This window comes from Equus quagga, chromosome 1, assembly GCF_021613505.1.
Source record: "Equus quagga isolate Etosha38 chromosome 1, UCLA_HA_Equagga_1.0, whole genome shotgun sequence".
Taxonomy (NCBI): domain Eukaryota; kingdom Metazoa; phylum Chordata; class Mammalia; order Perissodactyla; family Equidae; genus Equus; species Equus quagga.
In genome coordinates, this window is record NC_060267.1 from 2097872 (window position 1) to 2122040 (window position 24169).

A 24169-nucleotide genomic window follows, 5' to 3' on the forward strand; every position below is an offset into this window, starting at 1 on the left:
AACCAGACAAGGGAGTCTGCATTTCCAGCAGGCTCCCAGATGATGTCAATGCTGTTCCTGGACTGCACTTTGAGTCACCAGATTCGACACCTTCAGCCCTCAATTCTCTGTCCTTCCCACCTCCATCTCTGATTGGTTCTCCCTTGAATTTGCTTCCCTTCCACCTAGTGTGAACCCCAAGGGCAGTCCCCTTTGTTTTCCTGAAACAACAACCTTGGCATTCTCCATCCCAGCGTTGATAAAGCCACCACGGCCTCCAGTCTCCAGCCACGGTGCCACAAGGAACCCATATAACTGCCATGCTTCCATAACAAGGGTGTGATTGCTAAAGTCAGATCAGCCCTCCCTCACTTTGTTCCTAGTCAGTTCTGTTTCCCATTCCTTATAGCTACTTTGCCTGAATTTGACTAATCCCCCCAAGCCCTATTCCCCCTCCTTTCAGGCCTCTTGTTCAGTGAACAACAAGGAAAGGAGAACCTCTTCAACCCATCTAGCGGCAGTCACATTTAGCAAAGGAACTGCTGCAGAACTTTTTAAAGAATCCACTCAAAAACCCAGCATCATGTTAAGATTTTCCAACTCAGAAAATTCTGCTTAAAGACTTATGAATTAGCCTAGACTGGGTAACAAACATATTACACCGTTCTGACAAGGCGCCTGCCAACATTATTCTGGTGGGTTCAATGATTTCCACTTGCAGACCAGGAAACTGAGGCACAGTGAGTTGGCATAAGCACAGAGTCAGAGCAAGGATTTGGATCCCGATCGTGTGACACTATAGTCTTAGGTCTCAAACCGCCCACTCTGCTGCCTGGGGAGCACAGCAGGCCTCAGGGCTCCTAAGAGCTCAGTTCTACAGTGGCATCTGTTTCTGTGATAGAGAAGGGCCAGTAATCACTAATGGTTCTCAACTCTTGGAGGCACATTCAATTCACTTAAGGTACTTTTTTTTGCTGAGGAAGATTGATCCTGAGCTAACATCTGCTGCCAATCTTCCTCTTTTTGTATGTGAGCCCCTGCCACAGCGTGGCCACTGACAGACGAGTGGTGTAGGTCCATGCCTGGGAAACAAACACCAGCTCCCAAAGCGGGCGAGTGGAACCTAAGCAAATTATCCACTAGGCCACCAGGGGGGCCCTCCCTTAAGGTACTTTTTTGGAAATTTTCTTTCTTGAGCCTCATCGAGGGAAATTTTGTTCAATTAGTCTGGGGTGGGGCCCTGGCACCACTGTTTTTAATCTGTTAACAAGAAAAGTTATCCCCAATCAGTGGTTTTCAATATTTTGATAGTCACTGGACCCTTGGCACGAGGCCCCAGTTACTCTGACAGGTAATGTGCGACAGGTGTGTGCCGTCTTTGTCCCACCAGGAACCGTCTCTGGGTTTCAGTGACGCCCTTGTTATCCCCGGTGCAAACACAGACCACCCCAACCTTCCAGAAAGAAGCACATTAGGAAGAGAGAACCGAAATGACCTGGGGAGTATTGGTCGGGGAGCGTTGGTTTACGCTAGCGACTCTGCTTTCTTCCGTGTGATTTCCAGTTTTAAACGTAACTCTGATTTAGTCAAATCTCATGCACCATACAACTTTGTCGAAAATTCTCCCGGACTCCTCACTTGTCGGCATTGAAAACGTATAGACACATGTGCCTCTTTCCTAAGTCCCTCGCGACGCAGAGCAGGGCTGGGCGCTGCGGCCGGAGACCCCCGAGATCCCCGCAGCTGCCGCAGCCGGACGCGCGAGTGCCCCTGGCGGAGCGCCTGGACGGGCGGTGCCCGGAGCCCCGGCCCAGCGAGGACACACTTCCACCGCGGGCGCCCGGTCCCGGCCCTCACCCCGCGCTCACCTGCCCGGCGCCGCGCCCGCCCGCCCAGGTGCGAGGGAGGTGGAGGCGCCCGGCCCGCCCCGCCCAGGGGGCCCGGCGCCTGAGTGGGCCGGCGGGACGTCAGTCAGGCGCCGGGGGCGGGGCCTCCTCTGGCCGGGCTATAAAGTCGGGCCCGCGGGCGCTGCAGACGGCGAGGTGCGCCGGGCCTGCAGGGTGAGGTTGCGGGCACACGGGGCGCGTGGGGCGCGGGGTGTGCGGACGGGGTGCAGCTGCCGGACGGTGGGGTTGGGGAGCCGAGGCTCGAAGGTGTCGCTGCCACCTTCCCCTCTCCGGGAGGCGGGGAGGTTAGTCCCGGGGACCTGGGGCCGGGGCGCGGGGCCGCAGGCGGGACGCCCCTCCTTACCTGCTCCCCGCCTTCTCCTCTCCTGCCTGGCCCTAGAACATGGACTGCGCCCGCCTCTGGCTGGGGCTGCTGCTGCCCTTGGCGGCCGCGCTGGACTTCAGGTACCACCACCAGGCAGAGATGGAAGCCTTTCTGAAGGCTGTCGCCCAGAACTACAGTTCGATCACCCGCCTGCACAGCATCGGGAAGTCCGTGAGAGGTAGGGCCCTGCCGCGCGTCCCGCCCCCGGCCGTGTCGCTGGTCAGCGCGCCTTCGCGCCCCGGGCTCCGTGCGCCGCGCGCTCCGGGCTGGGCGTCCGCGCGTCCTGCTGGCTGCTCTGGTCGCGGGGCAGTCGGAGACCTGAGTTTTCCTGTCGTCCCCGCGGGGCTTGGGGGTCGCTGAGTCCTGCGTGTTAGCGCCGTCCTGTCTTTTTGGACCTTGCAGACATGAGTTGCCGGGGATGTGCGTTTTAGTTCCTTTTCTGGATAAAACTTCTGCCAAGAAAGTCCGTCTGTCCGTCTCAGGTTTCCCTTTCTGTCGGCTTCTTCAAATACGGCTCGGAATGTTAGTATCATTTCCAGTCTCTCTTAAACTAAAACAGTGCGGTTCTGTTGGTGCGATTTCTATGTTATGTATAATTAGCTTTAGGGCTTAAAGTTATGCAAAACTATCATTTCTACAAGTTTCTTTTAATCTTAAATAGTACAGTTCTAGTGGTAAGATTTGTGTCATGTGTAATTAACCCTACAGCTTAAAGTTAGGCGAAAAATGGCTCTGGTACTGATTAAAGGCGGGTTTTAAAATTATCCGTTTGAATAAGACGATTGCTGGGTAATACATAGTCGTTGCCAGTGATTGCTACTGCTCCTAGCCTTTTCACGTTTATCATTTAATTGCTTTATTGTTTTAATTGAGAAATTATATATTAAATATAAATATACAATTATATATTGAGTAATTCTTATTTTTATAGATGGGGAATTTGAATCCTAGAGAAATTAAGTATTTTGCCCAGAATCACCCAGACAGGGAGTTTTATCCCCAGGATTGGCACTGAGATCACTCTGCTTCAAGGTTTAGACATTTTGGGGACAAGGCGGATAACTTTATCAGATATTTTATTATTTCTTCATCTTCCTTTCTTGCCTTGGTACTCTGAAAGAGCTTACCAGACAATTTAATGCTTAAATGAAAAGTTTTGTCAAGTCTGTGCCATTTGGATCTCAACTCTTTATAAGGTGTGTTCAGACGCTACCTAGATTTTAGCTCTGAGCTTTTGAGACAATTGGGAGTCTCTTAATTACCATATTCTTTTCTCTTTTTTTTTGAGGAAGATTAGCCCTGAGCTAATATCTGCTGCCAATCCTCCTCTTTTTGCTGAGGAAGACTGGCCCTGAGCTAACATCCGTGCCCATCTTCCTCCACTTTATACGTGGGACGCCTACCACAGCATGGCTTGCCAAGCACTGCCATGTCTGCACCCGGGATCCAAATCAGTGAACCCTGGGCCGCCAAAGTGGAATGTGCGCACTTAACTGCTGCACCAGTGGGCCGGCCCCCTACCGTATTCTTAATTAATCATTTTCCAAAAAAAAGTAAGGTCAAGGTTTTTATATGAAAGAAGTAGTATTCGATGAATTTACTTACATGCAATGCAAAATAAAAATCCTGGGCGATGTGTGTAATGATACTTTCATGTTTAGGCAACATTGCCGAAGAGTCGATGCCAGAATTACTCTATATCGTTCTATAAGCCAAAATTGTAGAGGTCGGAGTGTGAGAAATCATATCTTGAATCAACGTATGGATTCAACCTTTTGAAATTATTTTCCCGTAAGGCTAGAGAAGAGCAATTTAAAAAGATCTAAGAATACTAATTATGTTGATAAAGGAAACAGGACACAACTAGCTTGAGTTATTGTTCAGTCATCATTTAAACCACAAGATGACGAGGATGTTGTTAATTCTAAGTACTAAATGATATGGTAAGTTTTTATTTTTTTCAAGCACAAAGTGCTTGTGAAAGAAAGTAGGGCACTCTCTTAATGTGCACCGGCTATTTTGGTCTCTCCTGCTTGGTATCAGACCGCAATAAGAGTGGAAGCCAGCAGGCTTAACTTTTTTACCTTGTATGCACTCTTGTGGTTAGTTAAAGGACTAAGGAATTATCATGTAAAAATAAAATCTGACACTAGGGGTCAAATGTTTGTGTAGAGTATGTTCTGAATAATTACTCAAATCAAGAAAAATCCCAAATCTGCTGTTAGGCTCCAAGTGGTAGGTTAAAGTGTGCCGTAGTGACTGGGTGTCGCTTACTGCAGCGTCCCTGCATGTTAGCCTGAGCCCTGAAGCCGGTGCTCTTCCCGCCAGACAGGCACTTCTCCCCGGCGTCCTGTCCTCTGGCTTAAGACAAGTTTGCTTCGTGAACGGGGTTTACCATGTGTTATTTATTTTTCTTTTTTTTTTTTTATAAATGTGGGCAGCCTACCCAGATGGGAAAGTAATAATCTACCTCGCCAAATACATTTTCAGTTTTTGTAAATGCCTATCTCGCATATATTTACATTGCTGTAATCATAGATTCTATTCCACTTTTTTCCCCAATTCACATGATTTCATTCCACATTTCCATGAATTGACAAAGTCCGCAGATGTGAATTGGTTGCTGTATGGTATTTCCCCCTCTTCATGGTGTGAATTTCCTCAGTCATTCACCTCTTTGGGGCGTCTGTGCAGTTTCTGATGATCTCTGTTATAAACAGTGATGCTGTAGACCCATTGATACATGTCATGGTAATTACCTTCTATTACAGTTGGTGATTTTTTTAATTTTTAATTTCGAAATGTTTGAAACTCACACAAAAGTTGAGCACATGTATGCTCTTCACGTGGATTTGGCCCGTGTGGACTGACTGTATACAGTTGAGCCTTTTGAAGGAAACCCCATTACCTAATGACATAGTAAAGAAAATCTTAGGTGAAGAGAGAAGCAAAAAAGAACTCCAAAAAAGAACTGACCAGGGAGTTGAGAGAAATGAGAAAAGATACAGTGTTCACTGGTTCGTGCGTTCATTCCTCCATTCCGTTAACGCAGCACCTCCCTTTTCTTTTTCACTCCCCACCTCCTTTGTCCAGCAGGATGCCTGGCCCACGTTCAGTCTCTATTTCTGTTTGTTTAATGGATTGAATATGTGCTGAGCGAAAGCTGTGTGAAGCAAGCAAAGCTGTGTGCCATTTGTCCCCTGCCATCAGGTCGCCCCCTTTAAAATACAAATGTATTTATTGTAGATTTCTCCAGCTAGGCTCTCCACACCCCCAAAAATTAGTTATAGGACCATTTTAAATGAGATTTCCTACCATCTCTGTTTTAAGAATCTTGTCTTGCCTCCTGCTAAGTCTGACTTTTATTTACCTGAATAAGGAAGGTTGCAAAGGGGAGGAGTGGATAATAAAAACCTCTGTGATCAGGGCCACCCCGTGGTCGAGTGGTTAAGTTCTTGCGCTGCACTGCAGCGGCCCAGGGTTTCACCAGTTTGGATCCTGGGCACAGACCTAGCACCGCTCATCAGGCCATGCTGAGGCAGCGTCCCACATGCCGCAGCTAGGACCTACAACTAGAATATACAACTATGTACTGGGTGGGGGTGGTGGGCGGGGGGGTGCTTTGAGGAGAAGAAGAAAGAAAAGAAAAGAAAAAGAAGATTGAACAGATGTTAACTCAGGTGCCAATCTTTAAAAATAAAAAATCTCTTATCAAGTGCATTCCATGTATTAGGTGTTTTAATACATTATTTCCATCTCAGCAATGCAAAGTAGGCATTATGCTTATTTATGCAACAGGTCAAATGAGGCATGGAGAAGTTAATTAACTTGCTGAAGATCACACAGCTGATAAGCGTTAGAGGGAGGATTCAAACCCAGATCCATGTGTCTCCCAAGCACATCTCTTCTCTTTAAAGAAGCGGCTTGACGCCGATGTGGATGACTGCATGGAGAGGGAGGTTGTTAGTGGAGAGTTTCCGAGTCATGGTTTGGGCACCTTTGACCTAAGAGTGTGGCTTCTTCCAAGGATCTGGAGCTGTGTTGTCCACTACAGTAGCCATGAGCCACCTGGTGTGGGGCAGTTGAAATGTGACTAGATCAAGCTGAGATGTGCTAAAAGTGACTTTGAAGACAATACAAAAAAAGTAAAATACTCCATTAATAGTATTTTTATATTGATTACACATGAAATGGTAATATTTTAGAAATATAGATTAAATAAAAATACTTAAAAATTAATTTCACTTGTTTCCTTTTTCATTAATGTGGTTATGGTTACTAAAACATTTTAAATGACATATGTGACTTGCATTATATTTTGTTTGGGTTGTGCTGATCTGGAGAGAAATTTGTTATTAGTAATTTTTTTCTGAGTGCAAAAGGAATCCAAGTACATTTAGAACATTTGGAAGATACAAAAAAGCACCAAGAAGAAAATTAGAATCTCACCATCCAAAGGAAACATTTAGTAGACTGGAATCACTGTGTACACTGTTTTGTGTCTTTCCCGCCTCTCACTGAGCCACATATCTTGTTTGTCCATGCAAACATGTTATTTCTGAAACTTAATTTTTAATGACTGCTTTGTGTTGTCAGTGGACATACTATAGTTTATTTAACTTAAACCTCGTTGTTGGACATTTAGTTTCTGAACTTTTCTCATTATAAACAATGCTGTAGTGAACATCTTCGTAGCTAAGACATCAAAAGTTGTCAAGGCACAGGCTTTGGAACCACAGCGCCCAAGTTTACACTCTAGATCCTGTACTTTGTAGCAGTGTGCTACATAAGAGCTGCTGGTAGGGATACATTTCCTGAAAGGAAATTACTGGGTCTTAAGCAGTTTTACATATTTGATACACATAACCAAATTGCCTTGCAGAAAGATTGTATTGATTTATAGTTGCATGAGAGATGTATGCTGAGAAAAAAACAAGTCTTCCAAATCTTATACGACTCGTAAATCAGTACTGGCATTAGTGGTTTGAAAAATTACTGTAGTATTTGTCAGTAGATACAAAGGTTCAGATATACCAGATGAAGATGTCCTCAAGACGGGCTGTACAGCATTGCCTACAGTTAAGATTGTATAGTTAAAATTTTTCTAGGAGGGTAGATCTTGTGTTAAATGTTATAATAATAATGATGGTGAAAGATTGCTGTAGTATCAATTTTTCATTGTTGTGTTTAAAGTATAAAGGAGAGTTTATTTCTCATGATTTTTCCCCAAGAACTCTCACCTTCACATATTCATTCAACAGATTTATTGAATTCTTCTGCCAGGAGTCTTCATATCATTTCAGAAGCTCAAAAATCTCCCTACAATTGGCTTCGATTCCTGCCCCCAAAGAGGCAGGTACTGTGTTCACACAGATCTCTCATTGTCTACTGCCCTTGACTGGGTAAATTTTGACTGAGATTTGCCCTCGGAAGAAACATTGTATATAAAATTTTACCACGACATTTGGTTTTCTGTCACCCTCTGTTCATTTCTCAGGTGTGATCGTTAGGCCAGTTTGCCTGTATAAAATGCTCTTTGTGATGTAAATATTGACATGTTGAGGACTAAATATCAAGAAAGCCGCTAAAATCTAGGAATTTCGGCTGTAATACACATTTGTGATTTAAAGTTAGTACATCGGTTTAGCAAGACTTTCCCCTTCTTGAACTTGAAATGCAAAGTCCTTTTCTGGAACATCTTATAGATATCAGCCTTGCTTTATAACCATTCAGGGTTTCTTAAAGATACTGCCTTTTTTTATTATAAGGAAATAGTTTGGGTTTCCCCTATGTTTGTAGTATAATATTTTAAAGGAGGAAATTGAGACAGAGAATATCCAAAAAGTAATACAGAATTTTACTCTGCTTCTTATATCTAGTAACCATTTTTATTCCAAATTTCAAATATATATAAACAACAATACTCTAGGGGCAAGTAGCATTTGAAACTTAAAAAAAATAATAATGACAGGCAACATCATGTGAGTTTTACTACTGTTTGCCTGGCACTTTATGTATATGTTTCACTTAATTGTTCTAACAATGGTGTGAAATACCATTATCATCCCCCAATGCACGTGTGAAGGGTTGAGATTGAGCGAACTGTCCATGGTTAGTTAAAGACAGAGGGGTGAATGGGACCAAACTGCCTTGAGCAGAATGGTGGACCCGCACACCTCTTTGCTGTGGAGAAGTTTCCCCACTTACCTTTCTGTTCTTGTCCCTTCTCCCCTCCCCACCCTCCTGCCCCCTCCCCTTGTCACCGCTCCTGTGATTCTGAACCGGTTGGTAGGCCTCCTCTATCATCCAAGAGAAGGCCTGGATTAAGTGTTTTTAATGTGCTGAGTAGGCTGTGGAAGTCCTTGACCCCTTTTTGGTATTCACAATTATATCCAAAGCAGTTTGAATTCCATCTTTTGCTGTAATCTTAAAATTTTTTCTGTATGCCAAAACTCTGATTTTGAGGCAGAAGGAGAAGGCTGAGATGCTGGTTTGAGCACTTAGGGGACGCTCACCCCACCACCTGCCATCTCCTGAGTCGAGAACAGTGGTTCTCGCTCAGAGCAGTGCCGCCCCCTAGGGGGAGTTTTGGAAATTGGGAGATTGAGGCTGTTATCCTGGAGGGGGACGGTCCTGACACCTCCTGATCCTGTCAGCAGTGTGTGGAATGGTCACACGTAGGGAGAATTGGTCCCCGCCTTTCCCAATGCCCTCTGTGGGTGAAAGACAGCTTACAGTGATCTGAACCTAAAACCGAACTGTTTTATGTACAAACACAACATGCTTTCTCCCACAACTTTAATATGCACTGACCTTTCCAGGAATGTAACTGTACATAAATTGAGGGAAAAGTCTGTTTTGTTTTCCCTGAACTTGATTGAGAGATATTTAACATTCAGAATGCCCTGACCCCGTTCCCACACAGCTCAGTGAGGCTGCCTTTGTAGGGACGTCTGCCCATGCCTCTCAAGAACCGAGAGAAGCATCTGACTGTCAGTGTGTCCTCTACAGGATGGTGCCGAGTATTTACGTACCAATAGTAGATTTTCTTATAACTTGCTTTCCTTTTATTTCTTCTTTATATGCAGTTTAAACATTGTCTTGATCTTTTTGAAATCATGTATGTAAACATGTATTTTCTATGAATTTTATGACAGCATGGGAAAGGAGTTGCAAAATACAGGACAGGAGAAAAGAGGCATCGACTGAGAGGTTAGGAACGACTGCTCTAATATCACAGGCATGGCTGACAAGGACCCGCTTCAAGTTTATGTAGCCAGCATCCAAGAGGGGCTTGGTTTCTGTTCTTAATCAGTGAACAAGTGTGTCTGGAGGTGACACTGGTGACAGCAGCGTCTGGGGTTGAGACGTGGTAACTGCCATTAGCCCCGTTTCCTCCTTTCAGTTTATCTAGAATCCCTCTCTAAGAGCACAGAGGAGGGAAGGAAGATAAAAAGTAAAGGGTTTTAAAAAGATTATGTTGAATACCAGCATGCATGTGGGTTAGTGGAAGGAGATTAAATCAAATCTTCCTGTCTAGTGACTGAAAATGATGGGTGTCCTCCCAGCTCCATCACGGGTCAGTGTAATATGGTCTAGTAGTTTGCTGAGAGGTCAGGAAGTCCTAATTTGAGTTCCTGTTAAAATAAGACAGACATGAGTTGCACATTAAAAATCTTTCTCTGAGCCGGCTGGTGGCGTAGTGGTTAAGTTCACACGCTCTGCTTCAGTGGCCCAGGTTTGCCGGTTCGGATCCCTGGCACGGACCTAGGCACCGCTCCTCTGGCCATGCTGTGGCAGGCGTCCCATATATAAAGTAGAGGAGGATGGGTGCAGATGTTAACCCAGGAAGAGGATTGGCAGCAGATGCTAGCTCAGGTCTAATCTTCCTCAAAAAAATTTTTTTTTAAAGTTTCTCATGTCTGTTTTGTGAGCATTCCTGCATGTCAGAGGTTCAAGTTAAAGTACAGATTTTCTGATCTGTGACCCTTCACATACATAGTTCTGTCAAGCTCACCTGGACAGCTCAGTCTCCTCTGCATCAGAAAACGCCACCGACTTCACACGAGTCACCTTCACACTGGCCGCACACACTCATTGTGCCCTTGCCCAGAACTGACGACGCGGCCTTCCTGGGGGGTGTTCAGGCACTAACGACAATGGACATGTATTCAGAGGGTTTGCCCACACACAGGTTCCGTGCCAGGAACCAGCTAAGTAAAGCCTCCATTGGTTTAAATAAAGAGCTTTCAATTAGTCGCTTTCCCAGTTTTTAAATTTCTCTGATGGGACTCTCTCTGAGGAAACTGGAGCCATACTTAAGGAGCACAACCGAAGTCACATGAGCGAACGGTTCTCCACGTCCGTACCTAACCTCCTGTCGCGCAGAGTGTGCAGGTGTGTTACTAATACAGGCAGCTGAAACTTAGCGCGTCGCAGCTTTAGAGCAGGAGTGGATGTTAGGGACCAGCTGATCGTTTATCAGTTAAGCGAGGCTGAGTTCAAAGGGTTGCCTCCTCCTGGAAGCCTTTCCTAGTCCCCTGGGCGAGCTGGAGTCTCCTTGGCCTCTTCCTGAGCGTCCTCCAGGAGCGCCGTCTCTGTTGCACCTGGAGGCAGGCCCAGGCTTTGCTCCCCTTTGTCTCCTGGGCTGGAATGTGTGCTTATTTTCTGTGACAGGCGCGCCTGGGGTCAAAGCTGAAGAGCTTTTCTGTGCACAGTGAATGCAACGTGAATGTACTTTATACAGGGCAGTGTGTGTTATTCAGTGTGTGGTTCTGTTGTGTAAGTATCCAGTGTGCATATTTTTATGTAAACTCTTATGTAGTTACATATATGTGACTTTATGTAACTTTATATAGTTATTTATGCTGTATGTGGTGAGTACTTCAGTCTCAAGAAAAGGAAATTGTTTTCTTGCAGTATAACCATTTTTTTGCCAGAACTGTTTTACGGTAAGTACGCTGATAACCCGGAGAGGCAGAGTTGCAGGCCTCCCGATGCCCCAGCTCAGGGCGCGTTGCTGAGCCTCAGAGGAGGCAGCAGGGAAGGCCGTGGCTTTCAGGCCGTAGAGGGCTAGTTGAATTACTCACTGACGCGCCTAAGGTGGTTCTGTCCCCGCTCCCCTGGCCCCCAAACATAGAAAGAAAAGAGATAGTAAATATAGGCGATACATACGCCTCCATTAAGAGTTTAAGAAATAGCCCTGGTTTTATTTGAACAGCGCAGGAATAATTCAAGTGTCTATCAGAGAATGTGAAAAGAGAGAGAAAAGGATCATGTGATGAAGCCTTCTCCTGCCCCCCAGAAAAAGGTAAGCAGAGATTTGAAACCCCTCAATTTTGTGTCTTTTTTCCCCTTCTGTACTCAGGAATGTTGCACAGATTTGCGATGAAGGCACGGACGTGTGTAATTATGCTCGCTGTGAGCAGTTCAGAAAGGCCCGGGTTTGGGACTACCCAGGTGGATAGACTCTTAAGGGCATCCTTAACTTCAATTTTTAGTCCCTGTTAAATAGTCATTCCTTTGCCCATTCATAACTCAGTTGAGCCCACCCATTGAAATTCTTTTAAAGACGGGTAGTCACTCTTGTGAAACTATGGACACCTGGGGACAAAGTGGGGAGCACAGATCATTTAACATGTGGCAATTCCACAAGAGTTTTCCCATTGTTTTTTAATAAGAACGATTGATTTACACCTTGACAGTAAGACGCGGTGCACGTGGAGTTAAATTTCAGATCAAGGTTGCTCAACTAGGGAACACACTTTGTTTATTTCTACTCCTCTTAGGCACTCAGAGGAACAGTCTTACTATACGAGACAGAATCTAGAGTTAGGCCCACCTGGTCTATCATTGGTTACTGGAGAGTTCCTTTCTCAATGTGGGAATACCACATTCTAGCCTTAACAAACAGTTAATTGGGCTTGGTTGTCTTTTGAGTTTCAAGAACATGTACTTCTAAATGTACAAAATGTGTTTTCAGACTCAACACCATACATTAGTTCAAAGTGTAGAGGCAGAAGGCAGGTGCAAAGGCCCTGAGGCAGAAAGGGTTCTGCTGTATTCTAAGAATGGAAATAAGACCGGTGAAGCAGAAGCGTAGGGACGAGGGGAGAGTGGTATTGGATGAAGGTGGAGATGTGTGCAGGGGACAGTGCACAGAGGCCTCACAAGCCAATTCAAACATGGAGAGTTTGAACCAATTCAACCATGGAGAGTTTGAATTCTCCTCTGAGAATAATGGGAACCCCTTGAAGGGTGTTAAGCAGAATGATGTAATATGATGTAGGTTTGAAAAAAGATAACTTTGGCTGCTGAATAGTGAATTAATTCAAAGGGGGCAAGAATAGAGGCAGGGAGAATTACCCAACTATAATAATCCAGGCAGATGTTGATGATGGTGATTTGGATTAAGATGCTATACAGTCCTATATTGCTTAGCGATGGGGACCATTCTGAGAAATGCGTCGTTAGATGGTTTTGTCGTTGTGCGAACATCGTAGAGTTACTTACACAGACCCAGATGGTACAGCCTACAACACACCTCGGCTACATGGTGCTAACCTGATGGGACCACCATCGTGTATGCGGTCCATTGTGGACTGATACGTCATTGTGCCATGCAGGACTCTTTTAGACATGGAGAGACGTGGAAGGATTAGAGATTTTTTTAGAAATAAAACCAACAACATTTGCTAATGGATTGGAAGGGGAGTGGACAGAGACTGGGAAAAAATTTAAAATCCAGGATGACCTTTAGGTTTAATGCTTGGGCAACTGAGTGTATGAGGTGTTATTCACCAAGATGGGAAAAACTAGAAGAGGACAAGTTTGGAGTGAAATCAAGAGCTCTGGGTTAGACAATTTTGAGTAATTTTGAAATCCTTAGGAGACAGCCAGTGGAGGTGTCCAGTAGACAGCTGGGGATGTGTCTGACTGTAGAAAGAAACTTGAGAGTCGGCAACATGTAGATGGTATTGAAACCCATGAGACTCATAAAAGAATCTAACAAGAGTAGAGATCAAGAAAAGGAGGCCTGAATAGAGCTGTAGGGCACTCCAGCATCTAGAGTCTGGTAGACATAGAAGCCAAGAAAAGAGATGGAGAGAAAATCAACGATGAGCTAGGAGGAAAATGAAGAATGGTGTCGCAGACATCAAGGAAGGGCAGCAGTTCCAGAAGGGAGCTGTTTCCGGCTCCCATGACCACCGACTAGGGAATTAATTGCTGGCAGCACTCAGGCTCCATGTAAAGTGCAGACCCACACTGGGTACCAGGTGCACGTCAAGAATCTTCATGTTTACTGGAAACGTTGCTTTCTCCTTGGTATGTCCTGACCCACTGACTGGGGGTACAGAATAACACCATCAGTGAGTGAACATTTCAGAAGTTTAGTGCTCAGAGTTTGCTTCAGGGTCATTACCGTGACTGCAGGTGTTCTCAGAGATAAGCAAGAAGTGCGTAAAACAGACCAGCTGTGTTAACTCTTTCTTGGCTGAGGTCATGGTTGACCATGCTGAATACTGCTGTAAGTGAAAACTGAGAGCCAAAAAGTTAAGTGACATGTCCTAAAGTCTGGTTAGTTAAATCCTGTTGTTCTGTAGGCAGGTTCATTCAACTGATTCAGCAAACGTTTATCGAATAGTTTATGGCGTGTGCTAACGTAGGAATATAGAGGTAAAGAACTTAGACGTGGTCCCTGCCCTGATGGAGGCGACAGTCCGAGAGGCAGGTGGGAGGGAAGAGATGTCAGTAAATACAGATGTGATCAGCCCTATGGGAGCATACGGCAGGGGACTCGCCGTGGCCGAGACCTGAAGGATCAAGAGATGTCAGCCAGGTGGCCGGGGGAAGGGAGGCAATAAACAGCACATTCAGAGGCCTGGTGGCGAAGGAGCATATTGACCTGGAGAAAGAAAAGAAGTTCCTTGTGGCTGGAGAGGAGAGAGAGAAGGGGAGAGAGGAGGCAAGGTGGGCAGATGGTGGAAGACCTGTACACTTAGAGACCTTTTCCTTCATCCCAGGGGAGTCATAACCATCCTAGGGATTCATGCCTCATGGGAAAACAACAGAGTTGTTTTCTTGATTGGAGAATTTCTGATGGTTTTACAATTCATTTGTGTTACAATAAAGGTTCCCTTTAAGAAATATGGTGGAACAGCCATTTTGGGGGTGAAAAAAACCCAGAAAATACAAACACCAGGGCGAGTAAACCAGAGCACCAAGAAAATGAAGTATTAAATCTATAAAAATAATAACAGTTCCTAAGAACTACCAGTGTGAAGAGTTCTGATTTAAATATCATAATTGGATCAAATTATTCACTTAAACCTTAAAGATAATTTATTCTTACCAATAGAACTTATTAGAAACATTTCAATAGCGTATTACACGTAGTGCCTTTTCTTTTTGCCCTTACGGAGCACAGATCTCATAAGAAGAAATGGTTTTTTAATCAGAAATTTTGGAGACAAATTCTGTGTATGCCAAAGTTATGCTGAAACTGATAAATATGAATTAAATGTGGAATTCATAGAGAAATGCCAGAATATTTAGGAACAAATATTTTTTTCCAGCTGTGTTGAGATGTAATTGGCATATAACATTGTATATGTTTCAAGTGTGCAACGTGGTGAATTCATGCACATGTGTCTTGTACAGGATTGCTGTAATAAAGTTGATTATCAAGTCCTTCACCTCACGTAATTACTGTTTTGTTGTGGTGGTGAGAACACTTAAGAGCTGCTCTCTTAGCGGTTTTCAAGTGTATAATATAGTGTCATTAACTGTAGTCATCACGCTGTGCATTAGACCCTCAGACCTTATTCCTCTTACAGCTGGAAGTTTGTCCCCTTTGACCAACCTTTCCCCGCTTCCCTCATCCCCAGCCCCTGGCGACCACCATCTACTCTCTGTTTCTGTGAGTTTGGCTTTTTTAGACTCTGCATGTGAGATCATAGAGTATTTGTCTTTCTCTGTCTGACTTATTTCACTTAGCATAATTCCCTCAAGTTTCATCATGTTTTTGCAAATGGCGTGATGTCCTTCCTTTTTATGGCTGAATAATAATATTCCATTATATATACGGTCATGTGCCACATGACAATGCTTCAGTCAACGACAAACCGCATACACAACAGTGGTCCCATAAGACTAGTAGCACGTAGCCTTGGTGTGTAGTGGGTGAACGATCTAGGTTTGTGTAAGTGCTCTGTGATGTTCACACAACGACAGCATTGCCTAAGAATGCGTTTCTCAGAACGTGTCCCTGTCATGAAGTGACGCCTGACTGTGCGCGTGTCCGTATGTGTATATCTCACGTCTTCTTTCCCCATTCATCCATTGATGGGTGCTGCGTGCGTGTGTCTGGATGTGTGTATCTCACGTCTTCTTTCCCCGTTCATCCATCGATGGACACTCAGGCTGTTTCTGTGTCTTTGCTAATGTGAATGATGCTGCAATGAACGTGGGGTGCAGATGTCTCTTGGAAATAGTGATTTCATTTTCCACAGATAAATACCCAGAAGAGGGATTGCTGGATCATATGGTGGTTCTGTTTTTAATCTTTCTGAGGAACCTCCATGCTCTTTTCCATAGTGTCTGCACCAGTTTACATTCCCACCAACAGTGCGCAAGATGGAAACAGATACTTTCTATTTTAAAATAATTTCGGGATATTGTTGTTATGAAAAACAACCATTTGTATTTTCAGGTGGAACGAGTGGGAGCTCAATCCTGGTCTCATTTTCTAGTAGGCTGTTCACCAGGAGCAGCGGGGACCGGAGCGGGAAGGAAGTGGGACTGCAATCTGTTGAGAACCTGTTCTGTGCTGGGCCCTTCCCATGTGTCCCTCACCTGAGCAGTGTAGAAACTCCATGATGAGTTATTTACATTTTGTTTTAGAGCTGAGAACAAACAGATTTCAAAGATGAGGAAATTGATGGTCCAAAATTTTATCTTGGACTGACATGTTTGGGTCATTAACCCAGACTTGTCTTTTGGTAATTCACTTATATATTCATTTGCTGAATAGTTATTGAACTCCTGTTGTTGACCAGAACCTGTGTGGGAGGATACGAGGAAGAACGAGATCTGGGCCCTGGGGCTGGCCCCGTGGCCGAGTGGTTAAGTTCACACGCTCCACTTTGGTGGCCCAGGGTTTCGCCGCTTCGGATCCTGGCCACAGACATGGCACTGTTCATCAGGCGATGCTGAGGTGGCATCCCACATGCCACAACTAGAAGGACCCACAACTGAAATATACAACAATGTACTGGGGGGATTTGGGGAGAAAAAAACAATTAAAAAAAAAAAAAAAGACCTGGGCCCTTCTCTCTAGGGGCTGGGCCTGGGAGCCTTGCACCTAATTGCCTTGATGGGAAAGCACGTAGGGGCTGTGAACTCCTAAAGGCCTGGCCCCAGGTGCTCCATACAGTGGAGGAAGGCTGATTAGGGAGCCAGTACTGAACAAAGCTCGAACGTTACCAGGCAGACAGTGAGGTGGGAATGCAGGTAAAGTGAGTAGAAGACAGCCCGGAGCCTGAGGGGCGTGGTAGGGTCGTGCTGTGGAAGCAGGGAGCCCTGTGCTCAGGACACGGCCCACCTTGTCCATGTGGCCGAGGATAATGACGGTGATTTCTATGTCTCTGAGCATCTTAGTTTGTACTCACTGGAAAAGATAAAGTTTTAGAAGTATTTTGTCATTATGGGGTTCGTTTGGGTTTTTTTTTGGGAAAGAGATTGTTCAAAGAACAGTGATAAATAGGGAAAATATTTTGACTCACGTAACTCTTCACTAAAATTGCAATATTCATAGTCCCGAGGGAACTGTGTGTCCTTAGGACATTCTGTTCTCTATCCTTGGGAAAATATGTTTAAGAAAGGAAATAAAGAGGGGTATTTGAAGATTAGTAATGAAGTGTATGCTTTACGAATGCATCCTCTGTCCTGGCTGCTCTCATGCGTTATTTTAAGTCCTGACATCCGTCTGGGAACGAGGTGGTGTCCTCTCTGTGTCACAGATGGGAAACCGAGACTTGGGGAAAATGTGACTTGCCCAAGACAACCCAGCTGGTCGGTGGCAGAGCTGGGGATTCAAACCCAGTTCCTCCACTTTCCAAACGGGCTGTGGAGCTTGGAGGCTTCTGGCGAGGTGACCTGGGACACTTCGGTGGGTAAGGATACAGAAGACAGCTCGGGGTCCTCTCCCTTAAACCAGAGCAGCTTGGCTCTAACTTTTTACATTGGATTTTCACAGAAGATTTTATCGGAACAAAGGTTCCGCAACGGGGGATGGACAGCGAGGTACCTTGGCAAGAAGAGACCGGGGACGTGCCACAGGCACGCGAGTGCCCTGGGTTATCAGTTCCTGCCCTTTGGAACGTGGTATTCTATTGGGACACGTATACATGACACTTTGCAAAGGTCCAGAGCCCTCTGAAATGGATCAAAACAAGATTATATCTGCTAGGAAATAGTGAATATATTCTGTATATCAAGCCAAATGCTAGGCTCTTGTCTAAATAACTGTGTCTTTGCTGACCACCTATGTGGTGGGTTAGCAAAAGAGCTCTTGACCCTCCTCACGCCTGCATCCTTGCTGTGCTCTGGGCAGATCAGTCTCTGTAAATGTCTCAAAACACTCAGAAACACTTACCCACCTCAACTGACTTGCCTGGGCTCAGGAGGTCCGTCCTCACAACTGAGATTCAGATTTAGACTCCAGCGGTGGACAAGGTGGAACGGGAGAGTGGGGAGCATAGGGGCAGAGTCTGGTTCTCAGGAGCTTTGGTTTTTCCAATGAGCACACACCGAGATGCCTTAGATGCGCAGGCTGCAGGACCCCTGAGGAAGACTGTGCACAAGACGTCAAGCCACTGGATGGGTGGGGCAGAGCCCACTCAGCATCCTTCGTGCCTGAGAGGGGAGGTGGTGGTGCAGTGTAGGAACACTTGAGGTGCCCTGACCAGCCTCAACTCCTCCTGTGCATCCTGGAACGAGACGGTCGGGTCAGACAGGTGACTGTCATTCGTTGCCACTCAGGTCCCACTTGCTAGAGGGGGAAAGCTTTTCCCTGTGTGCTAGAGATGGAGATAGAAGTGAATTCAGGAAGGAAAACAAAATGACATTTTACATTGGGTACATTAGCAGAATCCCAGGCTGCCAAACACTGAGGCTGGCTTCGTGAGCAGTCCAAACTGTATTTCTCTGAGGGAAATATTATGAGCTGTGGTCAGTGAGAAACCGTTTAGTTTTGAGGTGGCAGCTCTAGGGAAATAGAGGAAGCTAGTGGGGTGAGTGCTGCCCAGGACGGGAAGGTAACGCCAAGCATTCAAGTTCCAGAACGTCTTGGACTCATAGCCATCATGGTGTGATCTTAGAAGTCATATGTGACCGGGGCTGGCCCGTGGCCGAGTGGTTAAGTTCGCGCACTCCGCTGCAAGCGGCCCAGTGTTTCGTTGGTTCGAATCCTGGGCGTGGACATGGCACTGCTCGTCAGACCACACTGAGGCAGCGTCCCACATGCCACAACTAGAAGGACCCACAATGAAGAATATACAACTATGTACTGGGGGGCTTTGGGGAGAAAAAGGAAAAAATAAAATCTTTAAAAAAAAAAAAAAAAAAAAAAAGAAGTCATATGTGACCAAATGAGAAGTTTAATAATGCCTCTTCTTATGTTCACTCTTTATATAGCTGCCTTTAAAACAAGTTATCATCTGGCATCATTTAAATAATAGGTTTTTTAATTAGGTGATGGGTGAAAATTGAGTGTTTAGCAAAATAATCTTAATTTTTAAAATTTGATAAGAAAGAGACGTTGGTACTGGGTATTGTAAGTGGGGAGCTATCTGAATAGGGGAAGATACGATATTTAGACCCATGCTCATACCTACACAGACATTTGTAACAATAATAAGCCCCTCGGATAGTGGTTAAGAACACACCCTGAAGAGTGCAGATTGCCTGCTCAAATCCTGGTTATGCTCTTCAGTAATTGTGGTCTTGAACATGTTTCTTAGCCTCTGTGGGCCGAGTTTCTCTTTGGTAAAATGGAAAATAATATCGACCTCAGAGACTGTCGAGAGGGTTAAATAAGTTAACAGATGTTAAGTGCTCCGAATGTGATTGGCGCGTGTAACACGCTAGGAGCATGTGCCACTGTTACTGCTGTTAAACTCTTTGGGATATTTGGCAGCTTTGAAGCTTGGCACTGCTACACACTCTGGGGTTTAAAATGCTCGACGCTGCCTTTTCTTGAGGGCGTCTTTGGTGTCAGGCCCAGGAGAGGCAGTGTTTGTACTTTATCTCGTTGAATCCTCACAGTGCCCTGTGAGGTAAATACCGTGGACGGCTTTAGAGACCGACTCTCCTGTGGGGGAGTAACGTGCCCAAGGCCACAAAGCACTTAGCTGGCAGGTCCCCACCAGAGCGCCCAGTCTGCAGAGCGGGGCCCCCACCCCTGCAGGTTTCAGCTCACCTTGTTCCTGCAGCACACCTTGTGACCTGGCCATACGAGTTCCAGCATCCAGGCCAGGCCCCCCACTGCACGGAAGAGGATCATGAGGCCATGGGATTAAGTGAGTTGCCCAAGGCGCCCTCTGATTAGACTGTGAAGTCCAGATTAGGAATTTATCTAATATGCAGGCTGTGTCTCTCTCTGTAGGGTACAATTGCTTATGGTGTGTTTGGCAAAAAAGCCTCAGGATAGGCTGTCAGCTGCCAGATAACTGATTCCATTGGGATCAAGCGTATGTACGCTCAGGTACTGGGTAACAAATTCTCCTTTGCTTTAATTGGCTTGTGTTTATATACTTGACAGCATGAATGAACATAGAAAAATAAGGGTTTTTTAATTTTTCCACTGTTGCATTTGCTTTGGAAAATCCCGTATCTCTTTGAGGTTTAAAATTATGTTTAACAATAATGTAGTAATCTTAGGAAAAGACCAACCCATATTCGTCTTTATTGCTCTTCATTACTGGCCCTCAGCATGTGAGAGCTTTCTATCCTTTAGAGAAACACATTTTCACAAAGTGTGTATGAGGGTATAGATTTATAGCATGATTTACAATAGTGAAAAATGAAAATGGCACAGTCATCTAATTAATGCCATTGAATGGTATATTTAAAATGACAAATTTTGTATTATATGTTTTAACAGAACTTTTAAAAATTGATAATGTAATATACCAAAACCAATGAATTGTACACTTTAAATGGGTGAATTGTATATGTGAATTATATCTCATTAAAGCTGTTCAAAAAAAAAACCCCAAACATTCATCAATATGGAATTGATTATACTGTGCTATGCCTAGTCAATGGAATATTATACAAACTTTATAAAAGAATGAGGTAGATTTTTATGTTTTGACGTGGGAAGATGTCCAGAATATATTGTGAAGGAAAAAAAGTTGGTATCAAACTTTTCTTTGCATTTACGTACACGTCCATGTCTTGTTTTATGGGTCTCGCTCTGAGCATTGTTATGCAAGTTGCCCTTTTCACTTGTGTGTGTCGGGGGTTGCTGGTGCATGTAGACAGACCTCATTGTTGTAAACTGCTTCGTAGGATTCCTGGTTTGATTTTATCACAGTTTATTTAATCCTTTCCATATTGATGAGTATTTTGGTTGTTTACAACTTAGCATATTTCAAACAGTGCTGCAATCGATACCCGTGAACCAGCACAGGAGCTCAGTAACTGCCTGGGAGAGGCATTGCTCAGTCTGAAGGAACTAGAATTTTTTTTTGCCTCGTGGAGGCTGACTCATTGCCCTACAATAAGATGTATTATTTACGCTCCCAACACCGCATGAGTGTGCACATTTCCCCACTTCCTAACCAACTCTTTAAATTTTTTCCAATCCAATGGGTAAAAAAGTCTCCATTTTAAACTGAATTTTCATGATTGAAAATCAGAATGAGCATGTTTTCACATCTATTTAACGCTGAGCACCGAGGTACTCCTCCAGATGCTGGAGACAGTGGTGAGTGGACGTGAATCCCGCCCTGTGGAACTGACGTTCAGACGTTATTGGCCATTTATATTTCCTCATGCCTTTTGCCTATTTTTCTGCTTATTCTTAGGTCTTCTTAGATAATCTTTGTTATATATGTGGCAATTATTTTCACCCATGCTGTGGCTTGTCTTTTAAACTTTGTTTTCGATATCTTTTGCCTTACAGAAGTTTTAATTTTTATGAGGTCATATTCATCAGTCTTTTTTTTTAATGCTTTTTTGTTTTATGTCTTATTTAAAAAGGCCTTCTTTACCCCAAGGTCATAAATATAGTCTATACTTTTTTCAATATTTTTATAGCTTTAGTTTTAACATGTAGCACCTGAATCCATCTGGAATCTATTTTTGTGAATGAAGTGGTATGTGGATAGAGTCCACATACTACAGCATATATTTTTGAATGTTCAAATTTTTTAAAAGTGTGTATGCTTTTGGAAGCAGAAAGAGCCATGAAGATTTTGAAAAGACGCTGAAGGAGTGGATGCCCAGAGGATAAAGATGAAGCAGTGGGGACAGAAGCCTGTGGTCTGTGGGGCAACTTTGGTCTTAGTGGGTCTGGATGGGGACAGGAGCACAGAGTGAGCCCCTGGTGTCCTGGGTGCTCCAGCTCAAATATGAGACGTGGCTCAGCTTCAGAATACGAGAACCAGAGAATAAGCCACAATGAGTCAGAGACTGGGTTCTTTGGTGTTTCTAGTTGTCATGGAATAGAATTGTTAATCCATCATCTGGGACAAAAAGGAGCTGGAGGTGATACCCTATTTTAAAATAATCCAAGCCTAGACTAGTGATTGGCTTTACCACCACTAATTCTGGCTACCAGAGGTTAGTAAAAGCAGAGGATCAAAGTGTGCAGGCTCGTTAATTAATGTCTTTTAGGTTTAAGAAAGAGTTTCTTCAGAGAATTTCTTTTTCTTTTTTTTGGAAGGATTTTTTGTTTGTTTAGTACATCTGAAAAGAACGCAGACACAAAGAACTGAGACGTGAGGAAGCGCTAGTCCAACACCGAGGAGTCCACGGGAATTAGGATCAGGGGAAGGTGGAGAAGATTGCCTAGAAATTTTTAAAAATTGCAAACTGCAACCCAAATAAGCTGATAAAATCCCTGTTAACGCTTGAAGAGTCTTCCTGAGACGCCCTCCGTGACTATCATGAAACCAGAGGGCCTCGCCTGGCTGCTCTGGGGCTCGTCATAGCCAAAACCAAAATAAGAGCATCCCCTGACGGTCGCCATGTTGGTAAATGTTCTCCCCAGCTTCCTAATGACGCAGGTCTCCATCCTTGTCACTTGAGAGAGAATGTTGTGTGGCAGAAACATGGATAACAAATGAGCGAGGCTCAGTAGGCCATTCTTTAAAGCAGGCAGAGTGGGAACCAGTTGGGGTGAATCCACCCAGAATCCCGAGTTCTTTTCTTCCTTTGGCATTAGACCCACACGGTTCCTTGGTGTCTGTGACACTGATGAGTTTAGAAACACCTGTGTATGTTTGCTTGCTGTGTGCTGGCCCTGTTGTAAGTGCCCACGAATGTTGGCTCATAGACTCCTTATAACAACCCCTGAGTTACAGTTAAAGCCTTATTTTACACGTGAGGAAACTCCACGTTTCCACGAGCTCCAAATAGTTAAGTAGGGTGCCCAGGGTCTCACCGGAAGTGGCAGGACCTCGGTAATCTGGCTCCAGCTTTACATAACCTCTGTGCTAACGCCACCTCCAAATGGACTCTCGGCAAGTGCAGCCATCAGGAAAGGACTAGACTCTGATAAGCCCTAACGAGAAGGAGCTGAAAAACCTGCATCAGGAAGATGCTCGCAAGGCCTCTCTGTCATCAGACTGCCCTGGAGGGGCCTCTCTAAAGCTGACAGCACGGCTCCCGTGCGTGCCCATTTTCACTCCAGGCCGGCCTTCTGACTTCAGCCACAGTGTGAGTCTGTGGTTCCTGGCAAAGCTTAGCCTCCTGGGAAAAAGTGCCTTCAGATGTAACACATGGCTTATCCATGCAGGGTAAGTTCTGTTTATGCTTCATTCTGGAAGCCAGTGGCTCTCAGTCTGGCTTGCATCACACGATGGAAGCCTGTGCCCTGAGCGTGAATGATTTGCGTTTGCACACTACAGTGTGAGGGAATCGGCTGTAGCGGAGAGTGCGTGGAGTGGGCACGAGGCTGCTTCTCAGGGCTGGCTGCGCAGCTGCGTGTTCAGTCTCTAAAATCCAGGGAGCTGTACGAGGTAGACTTTTCTCGAGGTGCGTCCTACTTCCCTAAAGAGGTTTCGTGTTTCATGGGGTGCCTCAGTCAGCTGAGGTATTGCGGAAAATGCAAACTCCTGAACTCACGTCTGGAGATACCCTTTCTGGGCAGGGCCCAAGAGTTTGCAGTTTTAACAATGACTCTGGATAATTCTGCTGCAGGTGGTCCAAAGAGATACTTATAAGAAACACAGTGATGCTACCGACCAAGTCTGCTGCTGTTCTGCTTAACTCTGGCTGGCCATCAGCAGGACTGTATGAGCCAAGCAAAAGGGTCATTTGGGAATGACTGAACTCACACTGTGGGATTTATCTTACAGGATTTTAAAAAATCCACAAAAATACAGAAACACTGTATAAAATGCCTTCAACAAGATTTCTCTGAATCCGTCCCATGCCCACAGAAGAGACATATAAGAATCTTCCTGTAGGGGCCGGCCCCGGGGCTGATTGGTTGAGTTCGCATGCTCTGCTTCTGCAGCCCAGGGTTCCAACAGTTTGGATCCTGGGCGCGGACATGGCACCGCTCATCAGGCCACATTGAGGAGGCGTCGCACATAGCAGAGCCAGAGGGACCTACAACTAGAATATACAACTAAGTACTTGGGGGCTTTGGGGAGAAGAAGGGAAAAAAAAAAAGATTGGCAGCAGA

General features: G+C 44.9%; 1 protein-coding gene across 2 annotated transcripts in view; it reads left to right on the forward strand.

The window, feature by feature from the left end:
- Positions 1-2020: 2020 nt before the first annotated feature.
- CPM (carboxypeptidase M) overlaps positions 2021-24169 on the forward strand; it is a 63671-nt gene continuing 41522 nt past the window's right edge. The window contains exons 1-2 of one of the 2 annotated variants that reach the window (XM_046646201.1): positions 2021-2039; positions 2266-2428. In XM_046646201.1, coding sequence (XP_046502157.1) covers positions 2269-2428 — 160 coding nt within the window. In that variant the 5' untranslated portion in view covers positions 2021-2039; positions 2266-2268. Of the gene's footprint in view, positions 2040-2265; positions 2429-24169 lie in introns of those variants that run through there. The other variant, XM_046646210.1, reaches the window with a different exon arrangement.